Source organism: Myotis nattereri, assembly GCF_964212035.1.
Source record: "Myotis nattereri genome assembly, chromosome: 1".
In the NCBI taxonomy this organism is placed as follows: domain Eukaryota; kingdom Metazoa; phylum Chordata; class Mammalia; order Chiroptera; family Vespertilionidae; genus Myotis; species Myotis nattereri.
In genome coordinates this window covers 141,107,332-141,128,862 of record NC_138075.1, presented here as the reverse complement: position 1 = coordinate 141,128,862, position 21,531 = coordinate 141,107,332, and the positions used below count along the sequence as shown (strand labels likewise).

The following is a 21,531-nucleotide window of genomic DNA, read 5'->3' as shown; positions in this document are numbered from 1 at the left end:
TGTGGTTCTCCTACTCTTAAAAACAGAGACTGAGCCAACAAAACTTTTATTTCTCAGTAAATCTGCAGGCAGGCAACTGTTCTTCCCGTTATGTTTCTCATTTCTTCTCCAATACACATGAAGGGCACAGAGGAGTGTCTCAGGAAGAGTTTGATATTTGCATAATAAAACTGCACACAGTACATGTTTCAAAGGAAGGACATACATTTAATGCAAATATTTTTTTCAAATTTTGCTTTATCAGTGCTTTTTATAGTAAAAGGAATTAAAAAGCCATGTAGTCAGCACATTTTACCACACTTGTTGGTATTGCAGAAAAAACTCATAACCATAAACAATGTGATTTTACCAGATGCCCAGGACAGTACTGCATCAGCTTTGCGAATATAAGCTTCTAGAAAGCCAATTTTGGAATGTGGTATTAATTTTTAAAATGCTTTTATTATACCATGAAATACTATGCAACAAACAAGAGGGATCTCTTACCCTTTGAGACAGCACGGAGGGACCTGGAGAATATTTTGCTAAGTGAAATAAACCAGTCAGAGAAAGACAAGTATCACATTATATCACTCATATGTGGAATCTAAAGAACAAAATAAGCTGATGAACAAAATAGATCCAGGGGCATAGAAGCATGGAACAGACTGGAATCTCAGATGGAAGGCAGGGGAGGGTGAGTAAGAAGACATTAACCAATGAATTTATATGAATACATGCATAACTGATGAACACAAAATAATTTTTTAAATGCCTTTTAGCCTGGCTGGTATGGCTCAGTGTTGTGTTGACCCATGCCCCAAGAAGTCACCGGTTCAATCCCCAACAGGGGGCAGCCAATCGATGCATCTGTATCGATGTTCTCTCCCCCTCTCCCTTCCTCTCTGAAATCAGTAAAAATGTTTTTTAAAATGCCTTTTAACAACTTAAATTCTGTGGTTAAAATTTTAACCACTAAAGTAGACTGATTTGAGCTTTCCTGATTTGTTTCGTGTGAAGCTTAAATTATTTTATTCTTAAAAGACCAGTAACTAAAGCAGATTACTGGTTTTCATTTAAGAACTAACCAGTTGCCGGCTCTTTAAATATTATGAGTAAGTTAGCAGCCTATACCTGTTTGGAACCTCGTTCTGACACATACTTTGCTCTGAAAGGAACATTCTTAATGCCTCATCTGCCATCATCTGTTTGAGGTTTTCTGTGTGTTCTATTTTTGTTTCTAGGATTACTAACAACATGGTGGTGGTTTCAGTATAACAACTTATTTCACCTTTCAGGCTCACTGCCAGGGAAAAACTATGGCAACTGCTTTAAGCACTGACGTATCCAAGTCCAAATACCATTTGACTTCTTACTTTGTGGAACCGTAAGCTGTTAGAGCTACTGGATTTTGGACCATGTAGTTCAGCTCCTCCATGGCATAGATGAGGAGGCTAGGACCCAAGACACTGAGGAACTCACTTAGCTGTGGCAGCGCCAACACAAGAGCCTGCATCTGGAAAACGGTGCCCTGGCTTCCTAATTCTATTAATGGTGACAATTCTCCTAAATTGTTGCCAAGTATCATAAAAGATAGGTTTTTCTTTTTCAAAGCCTTTTGTGCCTGTTTTCTCTTTTCCTCTTATTACCATCAGCTTAACACAGGTCTTTATAATATACTACAGTAACCTGACTTACCAGGATTCTACCTCTCTCTCCTCTAAGTCAATGGTTTTTCAACCTTGGCTGCACAGAAAAACACCTGGAGAGTTTTTAAAATCCGGATGCCAGGGCCAGACCCAAGCCAATATAATCAGTCTTTGGCAGCAGATCCAGGCAAGAGTATTATAATCCCCCAAGTAATTCCAGTGTGCAGTCAGCAGTGAGAACTGCTGCACTGATCCAGTCCACTTCACAAGCTAAGGCAGAGCTCTGCATACCCGCTGCTCAGAAACCCCAGTAGCTTTTAAGTGTCACTCTATTGTTTTTTGTTTTTTTTAAGAGAGAGCGAGCATGGAAGGAAAAAGGATAGATGGAAACATCAATGAGAGAGTAACATCAATTGGCTGCTTCCTGCATGCCACCTACTGGGGACCAAGCCCGCAACTGGGGCATGTGCCTCCACCAGGAATCGAACTGGTGACCTCTTGGTTCATGGTTAGACACTAAACCACTGAACACCACCAGTCGGGCCAAATGTCACTCAATTTAATACTAAAAGTAGAATGCCTAATTCCCACCCTCATCCTAACCCAGTAATTCTGAAAATGTCGGCAGACACTAGAATCTATGAGAAATGCATGCTCCACCCACCTCTACTGAATTAAAAACTTGGGGTGATTCTGGTGCAATCAAAAGTTCGAGAACCATAAAAGAAGTCAGGAGATTTTACTACTTAGCAGTGGGCCATGGATAGAACAGAACATCAGAATGAGTACTGTGCACCCGCCCTGTCCCTGGGCATGGAAAATGGGTATCTTTCTTAGTTCTGCTTCTTTAATTGCTACAATTTACTGCTCCCCTACATGAACAAATCACCGTTTTGTTTTTCCCTACTGTTTCCTATTGTTACAAACTAGGATTAGAACATTTGATTCTGCCAGGAGCAATAAATAGATTTTTCTTTCTTTATGGTTAGTTCCCAGAAATGAATGCTTTGATAATGAGACGGTTCAGTTTGCCAGGAGATGTGGACAGAGCTCGACAATATGTACTACAGGTAAGATTATTATTAAAAAAAAAAAAAAAAAAAAAAAAAAAAAAAAAAAAGGTATCAGCAGATACAATGTGGGAAAGTTCTTTTAACCAAACAAATAACAACAACATTACATTTTAGAAACAGGACCAAGTTTGGTCCTTTTTTTTTTTTTTTTTTTAATATATTTTATTGATTTTTCACAGAGAGGAAGGGAGGGAGATAGAAAGTCAGAAACATCGATGAGAGAGAAACATCGATCAGCTGCCTCCTGCACATCTCCCACTGGGGATGTGCCCGCAACCCAGGTACATGCCCCTGACCGGAATCGAACCCGGGACCCCTCAGTCCGCAGGCCGACGCTCTATCCACTGAGCCAAACCGGTTTCGGCAGTCCATTCTTGATTTGACAAAAACTCTTCAGAAGGAAAAACTTGTATAGTTCATTTTTCTTCCAGAATTCTTTCCAGTGATGCTAATTTAATTGGCCTTGGGAAGGGATTGGACGTTAACAGTTTTTGAAAGCTACCCAAGTGATTCTAATGTGTTGTGATCCATTGGTTTGGAACCAGCCTCCCCACATCCATCAGCAGCATGAAGATACTCCCAGTCACCAGACTTGCCTCCAACCTAGTCCAGGCACTCACAGGGATAGAATATTATAGCAATCTACTCAAAATTGGCTTTTTCCTACTCTATCCTATATAACTGCCATAAATGTGTGGTTTAAGATATGTTAACTTAAAAAATTAAACATAGGCAAACTAAACTTTTTAACCTTCGGAGCTATAAGTTTATTTCAAATATATTGCCACATATACTCAGTGCTTTTCTGTTTAAGCTAGATCTTTCTGTATATTTTAAGTTTTGATGACTATATTTTAAGAATGAGCTCTTTCTAATATCTAAATCTAAAGTCACCTGGAACCAATAGATCTAGTTAATGAGATAAGAGAGCAAACAGTTTTTAGTAAGCAAATAGGGTCTGAGAGCTATGATTAGTACAATACTTGGAAGAATTCCAAATAATTACCTTTTAGATTTTTTTTAATTTCCAAAAAGCAAAACTCCTCCAAAGGATATGTTTCTCTTTTAACTCTCCATACTGTTAAGCATCATAATCTGCTACGGGTTACCACCCTTTTGGAGGGTAGTTTGTCAGTACCAGTAAAAATTCAATATGAGAGGGGGCTGTAGCTGACAAAAAAGTTGCTGTGCCGGGAAAGGTTCTGGCTTCAGAAATAACGGTGTTACTGAAGGCTCAGAAGTGGGACTGACGACAAATTAATTGTAGTTCTTATTGTAAAACACTGTACAGCAAGCCTATGCATCAAAGCACCTAGAAAAAGAACCCACAGAACAAATTCTCCAATTTTAGCTCCCTTTCCACCCAGAGCTCCTAATCACTCACTATTCCCTCATTAAATATGAATGGATAACTAGTATTTAGTAGGATTACTAAATAACTGATTAAAGTTTGCTGAATGAAACAGACTAAGATAAACAAAGAAGAAAAATATAATTAAGGGGATTCAAAAAATAACTGCACTCATAAAACAAGAACAGGATATTGTCTTTAAACAATGGAAGAGAATGAGCTCTGAGAAATTTTAAATGACTGGAAACTAACTCCTAAGAAAAGTAGGAACATGGAATTGAGAAAATCTTCCAAGATGTAAAACAGCAAGGGAAGAAAATAAGAGAAGCTCCTAAGAGCATCAGCACAATCCTCTAATAAATACTAGCAGGCAGTGAACACAGCCTTCCAAATAAATGGTGATGAAACATTTTAAACCTACAATTCTGTATCTAATCTAGTAATTCTGAATGCATGTCATTATCACACTTAAGGACTAAACAGCCGGCTTCCAATACCCATTTTCTGGGTAAGTTATTTGTGGGTGTATTTTAGCAAAAGTGTGAAAATCCCAAGAGAAAGACGTGAATACTAAAACCAGTGGAATGAACCCAAGCGTTCAATAAAAAGTCATCCTGCAATGGTAATTGTACAAGAGCTAATAAATACATACTAGTATATATGTAACAAATAGAATGATTAAGGAATTAGAAATATTGGGAATTTGAGCTCCTTTCCCAAAAAGGAAGAAAAGGAGGCAATTACATGTAGAAGTGTGTTCTGTAGTCCAGTAAGGCACAGCCAGCTAAAATGTGTCAGTTTGTGTCAGTTGGTAGAGTATAGAAAATCAGAGGCCTTTCAACATGTGAGGAATATTCTACTCAATGATAGAGGCATCATGAACTTGGAACCATGGAGAAGGAAATAAAATTGCTGACTTGATCATACAGTACCCATTTTTATATTACAGAAATGTAAGCTTTCGATAATGTAAATGTTCAGCTTTTAGAAAGAAACATAGTTACAAAATAGAATGCAAACCTGTATGTAGCGTTAAGGTACAGTTAAAAGTGGAAAGAATGGGCCTGGCCAGTGGTTCACTGATTGAGCGTTGACCTATGAACCAGGTCATGGTTTGATTCCTGGTCAGAGCACATGCCTGAGTTGTGGGCTCCATCCCCAAAGGGGGGTGTGCAGGAGGCAGCTGATCAGTGATTCCTTCTCATCACTGATGTTTCTACTCGCCCTCTCCCTTCATCTCTGAAAGAATGGAAAGAATGGGAGCACTGGTTTCCTCACCTACACAAGATCAAGTCAGACAAGATAAAGATGGCAAAAGTAATCACCCTAACTGGTTTGGCTCAGTGGATAGAGCATCAGCCTGCTGACTCAAAGGTCCCAGATTCAATTCCAGTCAAGGGCATGTACCTGGGTTACGGGCACATCCCCAGTAGGGAGTGTGCAGGAGGCAGCTGATCAATGTTTCTCTCTCATCAATGTTTTTAACTCGCTAACCCTCTCCCTTCCTCTCTGTAAAAAATCAATAAAATATATTTTAAAAAATAAATAAATAAAAAGGCAAAAGTAACAACAGAAGAACTAAAGGCAGCAATATAAGGTGGAGGCAAATGTAGTTTTATAGATGCTTTTATGGAAAATAATACAATAATTAATAAATAAAACAAACTTTCATGTACTCACTACTGTAAACCTACTTTTGCCCCACCGTGTTTAATCAAATTTGGGTCAAAGGACGTGTGGGTTAAATCTTCATCTTTCTTAGCAGACAGGCAATAGATAATAACTAATGCTGATAATTAAATTTAAAAAACCAATGGATAAAAAAGCTGGTGCCTTTAGAAGAAGAGAACTCAGCTCTTGTGTACATTTTCATCATTGGCTCTTATGTATTTTTATTATGTACATGTTTTTTTAAACTTCCACTTAAGATTTTTTTATTTAAAAATTTATTGTATAGATATTTTATAACAACTTTTTAAAAAGTTCTAGTACTTAAAAATAGATGGCTAAGAGGCTGGTAGGAAGGGGGTAGGAATGGGAGATATCTGTAGTTCTATCAACAATAAAAATATATTTAAAAATGAAAAAAATGGATGGCTACTTGATATTAATGAGTTAGTTACTTTGTACACTAATAGAGTAAAAATTTGCTTTAATCAGAGAAAAGGGCCTAAAAGAACTAGGCAGGGGAAGCTGGAACTATAAGTTTAAGAAAGAATGTTAGAAACATAGTTTGGCTATTAACTAATCTAATCTCAAAATAGTTTTTAATTCATTATAATGAACTTAAGAGCCAATCCAGTAGGTAGCACACATCTGTTCTGTTTCTTTCTGTATTTCATAGAGTGATGGTGTGCAGCAAACAACCTACCTCGCCCAGCGGTACTGCCATGAAGCAGTAAGAGAGATCAGTAAACTTCGACCATCCCCAGAAAGAGATGCCCTCATACAACTCTCGGAAACTGTACTCACAAGAGATAAATGACAAAGTCTTTCTGTTATTCCTGGCAGCTATTTTACCAGACTGTGCCTAAAGAATTTTGTGGAATATACTTTGCTTCATGTGCACATAACCAAAAGTCATTTTAAAAAATCATTTCCACCTTAATGATGGGCAATTATTTTATTAGCAAAGTTTTTCAGAAAAGTTTTAAAATAATTAAATCATCTGAAACTTTTAGCCCTGTAAATTCTAATCGAGGCATCTTGATGGTTATATGTGGTATTGTTTACACTGTTAATAGTCACATGTAAAGCCATTAAACAAATAAATAATCAATGTTAAAATTAAAATGGTTTATCTTGTTTCACCATAGGAGTAAATGTCAGAGAACTGTGAGGTTTACATTTCAATCAGCATTAGATTTTAACAGCATCCAAAATTTCATATAAGAGAATGGTTTATTATAAAAGACTGCACATAAAATTTAGATGAGTTATATACAAAATTAAGACAACATTCCACTTGGAAAAAATGAAATGTAAAATGTAGTAGCTTATCACTAGTGATACTGAAATCATGTTTAAAATTATCAAGACAAAATGCATATGCAACAGTCACATTGATTTGGTAGCAATGGTCTTTAACTCTCAGAAATAAATGGTTTGCACTAGTCTTACCATTTACTATGCTATTATAGTCTGTAACGCCCAGTACATAAACTGCAATTTGAAATCCAGAGAATTCCTCAATACACAGAAACCCACATTTGAGCGCTCTATTTTAATATCCTAGGCAATACAGAATTGTACACAAGATAAAACATCCTTCTAAACCTCCCTTAAATTAAGAGGAGACACACAAAGTGCATGTGTTGCATTTCAATTATGTCAAAAAGACAAAACAAATCTATTGCTCAGGTATGTCCCTGTTCACTGATTAATATATGACCCAGTTTTCCCCTAATTACCTTAAAAATCTTTTTGTGTTGCTAGTACCAGTTAATGAATTAAATAGTGCCTATTCAAAAATCAATTGCATCCACTTCTACAAAACAGTATGTAAAAGATACTTATAATTTCCTTTCATTGAACAACAGTCCACTGGAAAACGAGCACTAATAACAGCAATCCTTAAGAATTTTACCCACAGAAGTGAATAATTTTACACATTTTCTTAGCTCTGAAAAAAAAAATTACTTTAGAAAAGCAACTAAGTAGATTGACTTGTAAATAACTTTCAGATTTTAAATCTTCAAAAATCCGTCACATTTGATTTTGGGACAGGTTGAGATAAGGCTGAAGTTCATATGCTGAGAAAATAGAACAATAATTCTGCAATAAATCAGTATCTTTTATTTATTTTTTTAAAAACAAATCAGTGAAGGAAAGGACAAAAACCTTTGGTTCACTTAAGTATTTGTGAGTGGAAAAAATTTATAATGCAAATTCACTCATTAAAAAACTTAGTTACAAATTACAACATTATAGATAACCCTTTTTTGTTTGTTTTATTTCACATGGAAACCTTAGAGACTCGATTCATTCCAAGACACCTAAGTATGAGTACTCCAAGAAAATATCACACAAATTGGAAGCATCCTGGATTTTTAAGAAGTATATTTCAATAATTAATTTGTATGCATGCTTTAAACAAATAGTTATAGTTCAAGAATGAGAGAGTCTAAACAAAAGGTATGACCAGCACCAGCATTTAAGTTTCTGATTTTAATATTAGTCTGACATAGCATTAGTAACCATGCTGCACTGAAACATTAATGGTACAATCTGAATCATGATTTGTTAAATATTATACCCCAGATCCCCAGAATATTTAAGCTGGTCATAAAGTTAACATTGTGTAAGTAAGTATATAAGCATAAACAGTTATGGACAGCTCTTGTATAAATTGCTGTTGAGCAATACACAAACTGCCTCAAAGATTTATGCTTACAAGGTAGACGTTCAATTATACCAATAAAACAGCATGTCCGGAAAATATGGGCACATTTTAAGACAATTTTGTTAACCATTAATAGTCCCACAGTATGACTGAATAATAATAAGAACCTACTTTAAAAGCAAAAAATTTTAATCAGTATAGTGCATGATTGATTCAACATAGTTCCCAGGGAACAAACCAGTCACTCGATTGCAGACTCCTTCATACCAGCCATCATCATTCTTCTTTATTACATAAATGATTGCACCCTCCATAAATGACAGCTCATCATCCTTGTCTTTTGTATAATCATATATTGCCACAACTATGGAAAAAAGAGTTGAAATAACAAGTGAGTGCACTATATCCAACATAATGTGAATTTTAAAATGTAATGCCAATTAAATCTATAGTATAGCAAAACCAACTATTTTTATGAATATTCGTAACTCTTACATCTATAAATATAGGTAGACCAGTGGCTAACCATGTACCTAAATTAATAACTTGAGCTTGGGGCCAAACTGACTAATTGATTAGACTAGGGAAAACAATAGTTTCTACCAATCTATTTAGGGAAGATCTCTGAATTTTAAGGGTTGATTAGCCATTTCAATTCATTTGTTCAAATATCTACTAAGTGGCAACAGTATGCAAAACAATTTTTCAAAATAACAACTGGGCAGCAAAGCTGCATAACCAATCAGTAAACCAGCTATCTAATTTGAAAATATACATACCTGGAAATAAATCTCATCCTACTCATCCAAGGAAAATATTCATGTAACTTATGGGGCTATATTTAGAATATTTTTACAGAGCACTTTAAAGAGCAACAGGACTTTTTAAGGGGAAATAACAGTAAAGATGCATTAATTAAGACTGAGAGAACTATTTGCAATTCTGTAGTATCAGTGATTATTTTGAGTTCAAAATATTCACTTTGCACAGTGTCATAGAAAAAAAAGGCATAAAAATTATTCTAGTTTTCTAAACTACTGGTTGATAAGTTTAATTATTCCTTCATTCTGCCTTCATAGCATAATGATGCTCAAATTATATGTACTTTTCTAGTAAATGTGAAATGGTATGCGATATGGATTTTTCTCATTGATTTGCCTCGTGTAGTTTTTCTTAAAATACAGAGTTCTTAAGATGTTTAAGATGTTCTGGAACTTACTTTTCCACCAAAAAAGATGGTTAGTCCCCACAGTTATTCTAAATTAGGGAATTATAAGAGGCTTGAAGTACTAATCGATATTATTTGCTAAATTAAAACAGGCAATCTTCTCTACCCTTTCCGAAACACTGTATTAAGTAAACTCAACAAGTCCATTTTAATCCTGCAGCAGAATCATAGTATTGTGATTACAAGCTCAATGACATATAAAGTTGTCTTTAAAAACCCCCAAACATAAAGAATAAATAATATTAAATTATTATCCTGGTATTATTTTTATCTAAGAAGCCACCCAAAAGAATTGAGTGACTGTTAGATACAGTAAAGAAAATAATGTAATAATTTAAAAGTAAACTATTAATTAGTCAATTACTATTTATTATTTATGGTTTACCTTTGATAACATTAATTTCTTTGTATTCAGATTGATAATGAATTAAATTTTGAATGCTATAGACTTTTAAACTAATCATGACAAAGGCCCGTCATTCTCAAAGTCATTTGGCAGAATAAAAATGTTTCCTTTCACCCAGCCTTAGTGGTTGAACATCAACCCATGAACCTGGAGATCACAGTTCGATTTCTGGTCAGGACACATGGCCAGGTTGGGGCTTGATGCCCAGTGTGGGGCATAGAGGAAGCAGCAGATCAATGATTCTCTCTCATCACTGAAGGTTTTTTTTTTCTCTCTCTCTCTCCCTCTCTCTTCCTCTTTGAAATCAATAAAAATATATATTTTTTTAAAAAATTGCAATGTCTATGGCTGTTTTGTGCTATAGCAGTGGCTAACAAAGATTTAAATATTTCATTTTGCAATATATACAAATAATGAATCACTACATTGTATACCTGAAACTAATATAATGTTATGTCAATTTAACCTCAATTTTTTAAAAAAGTCAAAAATATTGCCCTAGATAAGTAAAGACCTATACTTGCTACCTCTCACAACCACATCCAAATTATAAAGACAGAACAACTATCATCCAGAACGGCGGGAAAGCTGGCTGAGTGGAAGTTCTACAACTAGAGAGGTAAGAAGAAAGTGCATTGTGACTGGTAGGCGGTTTGGAGGCGCAGAACGGGCTGGCATCCAGGTGTGCTGCTTTTTTAATTGGAAGGGAGATACAAGCTCCTGCTTGTTCTGAACTCCAGTTGCAGGCAAGACTCTGGGAGACCCAGACACTTATGGGGAGAAACTGGACTATCTGGAATTAGGACAGAACGCGAGGGCGGGTTTCTTTCAAATGGAGATGCTCGCAGCAGCCACTGTTCCTACCCTGGGACCTCTCTGGTGTAGGGCTGATTGGCAGCCATTGCTGTTTGCTCTGCCATGGTGATTCCCTGAGAACCCGCCCCACCCAATTTACAATCCCAACAAAGCTGTGCCCAGTGGCTTTTGCATATGAATGGCCTGTCCTTTCTCAGCCTAAAACAGTCAAACAGGCAGCAGCTGGGTCAGGTAGCCCCAAAGCAATCAATCCAGCAGCAGCAGCAGCCTGCCTTGCTACACAGCTGGGCCTTGTCTGGGAACTTCCAAACCCCATACAAAGAGGAGGAATCTGCAGATCTCTCTGTAGCTCCTGCAGGGCGGTCCCAGGCAATGGGTGACTTTGCACCTCCTTGGAGATCCAAGAGCCAGTGTACCCTGTGGTAAGTGTGAGACCATACCAAAATACAACTCTTCACATCCATAAGGGACACACTCAGGGGGCAGACTCAGTGAGCACCAAAGCCCCACTGAAGCAAGCCCTGCCCCACAAGGGTGTCTCCGGCACAGCAGCTCTTCCATTGTAGACACAGCTGGTCCTCACAGCCAATTGGCCTGGAGATCAATTCCTCCTAGTGATACCAACAGCAATCAGACTTAACTATAACAAGACTGTGCAAACAGCCCACAAAGGGGTGCACCAAAAGTGTCCACCTCAGGTGAGAGGGGAGACTGAGCCACTGGACCCTAGAGGACACCTACCACACAAGGCCACTCTATCAACTCAAGGAGACTCAGCAGCTACCCAATACATAGAAACAAACACAGGGAAGCAGCCAAAATGTGGAAACAAAGAAACATGTGACAAACGAAAGAAATAGATGAAAGCAAAATACTGGATAGAGAGTTCAAAACCACAGTGATAAGGTTACTCAAGAATCTTCTAGAAACCTCTGAGGAACTTACTGAGACCTTCAAGAATCTTGGTGAGAATGCCCCAAAAATGGAAAAGAACCAGTCAGAAATTAAGCATACACTGACTGAAATAAAGAATGACATACAGGACTCAAGAGTAGACTAGAGGATCCCAAGAATCAAGTCAAAGATTTGAAATACAAGGAAGCAAAATACACCCAACTGGAAGAGCAAAAGGAAAAAAGAATCCAAAAATACGAAGATAATGTAAGGAGCCTCGGGGACAACTTTAAGCATATCAACATCTGAATTATGGGGATGCCAGAAGAGAGAGAGCAAGATAATGAAAACCTATTTGAAGAAATAATGACAGAAAACTTCCCCTACCTGGTGAAAGAAATACACTTACAAGTCCAGGAAGCACAGAGAACCCCAAACAAGAGGAATCCAAAGAGGACCACACCAAGACACATCATAATTAAAATGCCAAGGGCAAAAGACAAAAGAGAGAATCTTAAAAGCAGCAAGAGAAAAACAATTAGTTACCTAAAAGGGAGTACCCATACGACTGTCAGCTGACTTCTCAACAGAAACTATGCAGACCAGAAGGGAGTGGCAAGAAATATACAAAGTGATGAATAGCAAGAACCTACAACCAAGATTCCTCTACCCAGCAAAGCTATCATTTAGAATTGAAGGTCAGATAAAGAGCTTCACAGACAAGAAAATGCTAAAGGAGTTCATCACCACCAAACCAGTATTGTATGAAATGCTAAAAGGTATTCTTTAAGAAAAGGAAGAAGAAGAAAAAGGTAAAGATAAAAATTATGAACAACAAAGTGACAACAAATACAAATCTATCAACAAGTGAATCTAAAAATCAAACGAATAAAAAAAACCTGATGAACAGAACAAACTGGTAAATGTAATAGAATCAGGGGCATAGAAAGGGAGCGGGCTGACAATTCTCGATGGGAAGAGGGTGTAGGGGGTGCGGGAAGAAATTGGACAAAGAGCTTACACCTATAAACAAGGACAGTGGGGAGGGGCAAGGACCTGGGGGGGCGGGGGGGGGGAGAGAACTAGGTGGATGGGAACTATGGGGGGAAAAAGGAGGAAAATCTGTAATAATCTGAACAATAAAGATTTAACCCTTTTCGGCCCAACGTCCAGGCTGACTCAACAGACCAGGTGCTAGAAGCAGGTCCAACATGGAGCTGAGGTCGACACCGAAAACTGCTACAATTATATGCATTGTCAGTAAGTTCAACATTCAATCCCATCAATTAATTTGGACCAGACTGTTTGAATTCCAATAATAAAATTGGACCACAAAGGGTTAAAAAAACAAAATTATTGCCCTAGCTGCTTTTGCTCAGTGGATAGTGCGTCAGCCTGCGAACTGAAGGGTCCCAGGTTCAATTCTGGTCAAGGGCACATGCCCAGAGTTGTGGGCTCGATCCCCAGTAGGAGGCATGAAGAAGGCAGCCAATCAGTGATTCTCTCTCACCGTTGATGTTTCTCTCTCTCTCTCCCTCTCCTCTCTGAAATCAATCCTATATAATAAAAGGGTAATATGCAAATTAACTGTCACTCCATCCAAAGATGGCGGCGCACATAGCCCAGTCCTCTCAGCCCAGCCGGAGATCCCCAGTCCCGGCAAGGCGGCTGCTGACAGCAGGCAGTGTGAGTGACCCGGCGGAATGCTTGCTTCGTCGCCACCACTACGAGACAAGCGTTCTGCGCCCGGCTGCAGATGGGCCTCTGGCCAGGCCAGGGAGCAAAACACTTGCATAAGAAGAGAAGGAACCGGTGAGCTGAGCAGAGTTGAGTGGCCCCTGACTCCTGGGCAAGGTCAGGTTCGGGCAGCCAGGGGGTGGAGGGGATGAAGGATAGTGTGACAGGAGGGGCTGGTGGCAGAGGCACAGGGGTGAAAGCTGGCCAAGAAAGAAGAAGGAAGGCCTTTATTGGTGTTCCAGAGAACAGGGAGGAAAGTCCTTTGCATTTCCCAGCCGCGGATGGGCCTCTGGCCAGGCCAGGGCGCGGAATGCTTGGTAGTCACCCTTGGCAGCATGCACGGAGCGGTGAGGCCCCACAGAGAGCTACCAGCGCACAGATTCATGCGCAGGGCTACTAGTAAAAACTTATTTAAAAATTTAATAAATAAAATAAGTTAAAAATGTTTATTTGGTCTTTTACAAAAAAATATGTAATAACTTTAATTTAAGACTCATCATTTCAACTTGTGAAGATATTTTTTAATTGTGCTAGGTTATTCACTGTTCTATCATTCCCAATTTTTCAACTTCTTCAAATATAATAGTTCCAATTTCATAAATACTTAAAGTTAAATTTGCTTTCCAAGCCAGAAATATGAGTAAAAACACAATTCAAGGCTATTCAAGTTTATCACCCTCATAATAACCACAACTTATTTCTACTTGAAGGTACATAAAAATCTTAATAGAAAGTAGAACATTCAAGACTTCCTGAACTATATGCAGAATATTTACTCTTAAAAAATATAAAAAAGGAAAATAGGAAATTTACTTTTAGCTATGTATTTAAAACTTGGGCAGGGGAGAATGGAACAGGTCTCAAGAGCTACAGCTACTTACTTAAGATCAGTTAATCCAATACAGGGAATGGAAGGGAATACATTTCAAATGTAATCAAATGTGATCAACTAAATTATAAGTATTTTTCAGAACACTATACAAATACAGATTTTTAAATAGCACATAATTGGATTAAAAAAGCAAAACAGGACTCTAAAAACAGGACTTTTTCTTTCCTACACACTGTTTCTTAAAAGATAATTAAGGTGACTGTCAGGTAAAATAGGTAAATTTGGACGCTGGAGTTACACATTATTTCATGATATAAAATTCTAGTGATTATCTTCTCTTTTGTAAGATCAACTAATGAAAACCTTAATTGAAAGCTTGTTCTCATAATAATCCCAATAGATTTTAAAGTATTTAGAGATAAAAGATTTCTATTTTTATGAGAAGTGCTTAGAAATTTGGTTTTAAATATTATTAATTGTATGACTAGTACTAGTAAATCATTTCACTCCTTTTTTGTGTGTGTCTTAGTTGCTTCATCTATAAAATGCAGACAGACAAGTTAATCTCCAGCTAGAAGCACTATGTCATTTAAAAATGTACAGCGCCGAACCAGTTTGGCTCAGCGGACAGAGCGTCAGTCTGCAGACTCAAGGGTCCCAGGTTCGATTCCGGTCAAGGGAATGTACCTTGGTTGCGGGCACATCCCCAGTGGGGGGCGTGCAGGAGGCAGCTGATCGATCTCTCTCATTGATGTTTCTAACTCTCTATCCCTCTCCCTTCTTCTCTGTAAAAAATCAATAAAATATATTTAAAAAAAAAAAAAGATAAAAATGTACAGCTAACATTATAACATATTTTTAATTTAAAATATAAAGAATCCTCTCTTCAAATTGGAAATGTATAGGAAATAAGGTTTAACTATATCATCTTGACTGGTAAAGTTACTCAAAAGATTGTGAAAACTGGATTAAATGTTCTTCATAGCTCTAAATTCTATAATTACATTATTTTCCTTTAATAGATGATTTTACCTTACCTTTCTCAATATAATTCTTAGGGGCCCACGCAGGATCCCCATCTGCATATGGGTCATTATACTGAACTACTGCAGCCTCCTCATCTTCATAATCCACTGGAGGTGGTGGTGGCGGAGGTGGAGAGTCATCAAACATGGGAATGTCATCTGGTGGAGGTGGTGGTGGAGGAGTTGGACTATCAGCAACTAGAAAAAATTCAGATAATTAATTTGAATAAAAAACGAGACTAAATGGAAATTCATAAATTAAAAGAATTTAAGAAAGCTCTAATTCATATAAAGCATGCACTATAATAAAACATGCAAGAGTAGAAATAAAAGCTTGGTGTGTTAAAGCTTCCACTATTCAAGAATAATTTTGCTATAATAAAATGAGCTAAAAATAAAGGTATTAGGAAGTACTACAAATTAATGGATGCAGGTTAGGAGACTATCTCTTTATATAAAGATTATAGGAGTAAAGAAGTTTCCTTAATTCTAAGGCTCAGGTCTAAACAACTGTCACTCTTTAATTAATTTAAGTCCTTAAATAAGCCTTATGTCACTTTTATCATTTGGACTACAGTAAACATTATGAATAATATTACATTAATGGTTTGATAGCTATTCATTGCGAATATTCATGTCTCTGATTTTAGATTAAATATCTTTAATTGCCCAGAAATAAGTTTTCAGTGGATAGATATTTATTTTGTTTGTTTTAAGGGAGAAAGAAAAGTCGGTGGTATTAGGTATCCTTCTATGTATAGGTTTTCTATTCTTTCATGTAAATCTTAACAAGAAAAAATTAAATTAAAAAATCCCCAACTAGTAGAAAATGACTTAGAATATTTTTTAACATGTTTGTACTCATAATCAACTTTTTAAATGTAGAAAGCAAGCTAATATTTTTGCCTTATTGCTAGTAAAACATAACATAGATGAGGGGAGGACAAGATCCTAAAGATCTATTCTAAGAATACATCCAAACAAAGATTTTAAAAGTAAAGTTCTGTGGTAATAATTAAAAAAAATACACAGAAAGTAACTTATATCATGCAAAACAATAAAACCAACTCACACCTCCAATTCTAGATGGTTGTAGTATGTGTGTATAATTTAAATAATCAAAAGTATAAGTGGTAAAATGTAGAGGCTAGAACTGTGTTCACTGAACTATTATGACACCAAGTAACAAATGCTCCCAACATTAAGGAATTCAAAACTGGAACACAACTAATTCTTAATTTAAATTTCTTATGCACACATTTCTTTAAAAGTTAAAGACATATGAAAATGTTTTGGTACAAATTAACACAGGAATTATATAATAGCTACAGGGAAGAAATTCAGAATACCAAAATACTAACTTAAATGCCAATTTCTAAGGCTATTTTTATATGATCAAAAAAAGTCATAATCTATCTTAATACAGGTTTTAAAGTTTACTCCACCCTATTTGGAATAAAGTGCTGAGAATATAACAAGGGATCAAGATTTAAAACATTTTCAGATTTAATAGCCCTATTTCCACTTCAATGCTGTAAATTTCTATTTTATCCTGTTGAGGAATGAAAAAGCCTACTAGAAAATAAGCCTTGTGCGATAACGCTCATTCTGTTATGTTTATAACTTATTTTTCCACTGAATGCTTGGATCTATTTTACTTTGCCCACAAATAACCCTTAAAGCTTTCTATTACTATTGTGAGAGGCAACCAATCAATGTGTCCCTCTTACATAGATGTTTCCTTTCTCTCTCTCTCCCCTTCTCCTCCCCCTTCCATTCCACTCTCTCTCTAACGATCAATGGAAAAAATATCCTCAGGTGAGAACTGAATTTAAATAAACAAACAAATAAATAAATTTAAGATACTGATGATACAGTTTCTCACCAATCTTCCCAGTATGCTTTCAAAGAAAACAGATGGCAAATAAAGTTGGGCATTCTGCAGCACAAGAACAATGACTGACTCAAATTCATCTGTTTGGTGAAAGAACTAAACTAGTACCATGGGCCTCTTTAGCAAAGGCCAGGCATACCTAGAATAATGCACATTAATTCTGAATTTCTATTTAAAGTTACTAAAGATCTTCGGTCATACTAAATGGAAGGTCATTATGGATATTTTTAAATAGTTTCTAAAAATTCTTGGCTGTAGCCGAGACCGGTTTGGCTCAGTGGATAGAGCGTCGGCCTGCGGACTGAGGGGTCCCGGGTTCGATTCCGGTCAAGGGCATGTACCTGGGTTGCAGGCATATCCCAAGTGGGGGATGTGCAGGAGGCAGCTGGTCGATGTTTCTCTCTCATCGATGTTTCTAACTCTCTCTCTCTCTCCCTTCCTCTCTGTAAAAAATCAATAAAATATAATTAAAAAAAAAAATTCTTGGCTGTAAGGCAGTTCAAAAAGTTTAACCGGCTTCATTTTTAAACACAGCATTAAAGACCAGCAATTTACTCTTATTCACTTATTATTAAAAATAAGATTCACTTATTTATATATATTTAAACACAGATTTCAAAGTTGATTTGCACTCAGAAATTTCAATATTTTGAAACTACAATGTTTTATAAAATATCCATTAAATCATACATTTCTTACAGGTAAGGACTCTGTCTTAAACTATTTGTATTCTTCCCAAAGCCTAACACATAACACTAAATCCACAAATATTTGACTGGAGGAATGGAGGAAATAGGTAGAATAACACAAAAGGGTCAGCACAAGCTGAACAATGAAATTTGCCACAATGTATTATCTTAGAAGACTGGTTGATCAAATGGGTTACACATTTGTTCACAACATTCTGAGATTTATTTGGATGGTGATGGTCCCAAATAAAGTAAATTACTACTTGACCACCTTACCATCTTAACCTCAATAGCTATTTTGGCCTAATAAAATTTGTGATAGTGGTATTCTTCATTTTGTCAAGTAACATTCACTATGATCATGTGACTATGATTACACATCTTCCAAAACCTTAAAATAATCAGACAGCAATATAAACTATCTACCCTAATTAAATCCATATATTTAAAAGAATTTTCAAAATTCCCTGACCTTCCTTCAAAGAAGCCCTAAAAAAAAGATGACAGATTTGTATATTCATAAATAATCCTCATGGACCTGCATGTAGCTAGCCAAAACATGAAAAGGGCTCAATAATGACAATCACTCAGATGAATACAAATCGTGAATATAATTTACTTATTCTTGCATATTCATTCTTATTCTAACAATGAATCTTTATATAGATTAAAAATTACTCATGTATCAAAATCTAAGGAAAGCTACAAAGTCTTCTCCAAAATATTTTTTGTAACTAAAGAAAAAAGCAACAGATCTGTCCCAATCATGTAATAAACAAAATCTCACAAAACAATCTATAGATATATTTGAATACCAAATGTTTTCTAACTAATTCCTCAAATAATTATTGGAAGCTAGTAGTTTCCTTTGTGTTTGATTATACTTTCCTTAAGAATCTGCAAAGATCAGATTTCATGTTTTAGATCATATGAATACATAAGAAAGTTGCAATTTCGAAATTTATATAGGTCAGTAATCATGCACACAAGAGAAAAAACTAAAGATCGTGCTCTTCAGTTTCAATAACATAGCTGCACCTATTTTCAGATAAGATTAGCTTCTCAGTAAAAGTAAGGAAAATGATGACTCATCAGCCATGCATGCTATAAGGAGACAGCCTCTACCCTTTGACAGCTCAGTTTTTCCAAACTTACTGTTTTCCTGCACCCTGGCCACGAAGCCTGTGAGAGGTATCTGTGGAGTCAACTGAGGCATAGGGGGAGGGGGTGGAGCAATAGAAACTGATAGCAACAACACAGAATGGGGGAAATAAAACAGGTAAAGGAAAGAAAAGGAAACAAAAAGCAGAAGTCAGTTACAAGGACCACAAACATAAGTATGCAAAGAACAGTTTGCAAATGAAACAAAACAAAACAAAAACAAAACAAAAACCTGCAGAACCTTCAAGCTGATTACACACTAGAAAATCTAAAGCTGAGTTGTGTATAGCCAATTGGTTAATTTTATTGAAAAAAATATACTTCTAACTTAATCCTAATTATATTGTTTGGGAGAGATTTAAATTTACCCTCACATTCACTTTCATGCAATGAAAACCTCAACTTCTAAGAAAAGACTTTAGCCTTAGCCGGGTTTTCTCAGTGGATAGAGCATTGGCTTGCAGACTGAAGGGTCCCTGGTTCGATTCCAATCGAGGGCACATGCCCAGGTTGCCAGCTCAATCCCTAGTAGGGGGCGTGCAGGAGGCAGCCAATCAATGATTCTCATCATTGTTTCTCTCTCTCCCTCTCCCTTCCTATCTGAAATCAATAAAAAATATATTTTTAAAAAAAGACTAAAAAAACAGTTAACAGTGAAATACTGATAGCAGTTTCTAGGATACTGTATCTTTGCCATATTTCTATAACCTAACAGGCTGTTCTAGCTTTAGGGTAATGTTGTATATTAGAAACCAACTGTGTTATGAAACAGCTGTTTAGATCACATATAAGTAACTATATCAATCACAGTTTTTCCTTTAAAAAATTCTTATTTTATATATAAATTTACACATAGCTCTCCAGGAAAAACCCTTGTTTGTAAAATACGGTTATATTACCCTTTAAGTTGACATTTTTAAAGACATCACTCCTAAATTTACTATATCCCATGCTAACTGTTTGCTGAGTTTCAAAGAATAAAATATCTCTCAAAAGTGACCTTCTTTCTTTTTATCACTGTTCTGATAAAGAAAACCTAGTCTAACAATACTTTAAAATAGGCAATTATTTGCATTTAGGTAATTTCTAACAAATCATTAGCAGCTGGAAAAATATTCCAACTTCTTTCAAGAGAGGACATAATTTAAAAGAAATAAATACCAAATGTTCATGTGGGCAGCAAATGTATTAAAAATCAGCAAACTAAAAGGAAATATACATACTTTTACCATTTTGTCTCATAACAAGACAGTAATTGCCAAAGATTGCTCAAAAAAGTCAATAGGAATGGATAACAAAACTCAGTTTACTGGTAGTCACAACAAGTGACACTAAATTGACAGAGAAAAACAATTCATTGGTTCCCAAAGATCACGTAATCAAAAAGTTACTTCAATTAATTCAAGTTAAAAATTTTGTTGGTAAATGTAAAAATTTGAGAAGTTCAGTGTTTAAAGAAGCAATAATTTAAAGCAATTAATATTCATTGTGTGGCTAAACTAGCATTTAATTCACTGACTTGGCCTTGTTCCATCTGATATTTGTATATAGAAGGCTCTTCAATGAATAAAATGTTATAGTTTTTTATTTTTAAAAACTCCCACATATTTTTCAGGTGTTTTACTTTTTTCTAGAAACAACCCTTAGTAACTAGCCATGCTGGTTAGTATGTCAAGAAAAAGAAAAGCTTTGCTGTGAAGATACTAATAATTACCATCACATTTAGAAAGAAGAGGAAATATGCACATCAAAACACTAAAAACATTCACATCTACTATTACAACACCAACAGTAATTCAGACTAAAGGATGATTAATTTGACAAGACATAATAATATCTTTAAAATCTGAAGCTAAACTTACTTTACAATATCCAAAAGATAGACATTCAGTAATAAAAATGTCTTGTCTGTAAATAACCCACCCAAGTACTGTTAAATAAAACTACACAAACGTGTATTATGTGAAGTCACAAAAAACTCTATTTGCAGAGTAAATTTAAATGTCCAACTGAGGAAAAGAAAAAAATAAACATAAAGATAGGATCTAAAAGTGCAGTGTAAAATGAAAGAAGTTTATAAAACTAGTAAGGTTAATAATCAGATAATCTGTGGAATATTCAGACGCTTTAGGTACCTTTCACTATCAAAGGAGACCAAGGAAACTATAAGGTAAAATTCTAACTGATAAAGTTTTTTAGTCGTTTAGATGAAAATGTTAGTCTAGAAAAAAAAAACTATAAATTTTAGGATTACCTATGAATTCTGACATTTTTGCTAAAGTGGTTTTCAATTCATATGAGATTTTTTTTGCTATAATACAATTAATCTTTAACTCTAAAAATTAAACAAACAAAAAAAAACCCAATAATGTAACTTTCCCCAGCTCTGCTTTAAAATACATGTTCAGGACCTAGATGGTTTGGCTCCATGGATAGAGTGTTGCCTGTGGACTGA

General features: G+C 35.8%; 2 protein-coding genes across 8 annotated transcripts in view; one reads left to right on the top strand and one right to left on the bottom strand.

Annotated features, from left to right (window-relative positions):
• Window positions 1-6,845, top strand: part of PDSS1 (decaprenyl diphosphate synthase subunit 1) — a 44,446-nt gene extending 37,601 nt beyond the window's left edge. The window contains exons 10-11 of the mRNA XM_081093291.1: window positions 2,618-2,698; window positions 6,397-6,845. Coding sequence (XP_080949417.1) covers window positions 2,618-2,698; window positions 6,397-6,537 — 222 coding nt within the window. The 3' untranslated portion in view covers window positions 6,538-6,845. The remainder of the gene's footprint in view (window positions 1-2,617; window positions 2,699-6,396) is intronic.
• Window positions 6,828-21,531, bottom strand: part of ABI1 (abl interactor 1) — a gene marked incomplete at its 5' end in the record, with an annotated part of 95,806 nt that continues 81,102 nt past the window's right edge. For 5 of the 7 annotated variants that reach the window (XM_081093239.1, XM_081093242.1, XM_081093243.1 and 2 more), the window contains 2 exons: window positions 6,828-8,758; window positions 15,345-15,530. In XM_081093239.1, coding sequence (XP_080949365.1) covers window positions 8,583-8,758; window positions 15,345-15,530 — 362 coding nt within the window. In that variant the 3' untranslated portion in view covers window positions 6,828-8,582. Of the gene's footprint in view, window positions 8,759-15,344; window positions 15,531-19,070; window positions 19,158-21,531 lie in introns of all 7 variants that reach the window. The other 2 variants (XM_081093238.1, XM_081093240.1) reach the window with 1 other exon arrangement.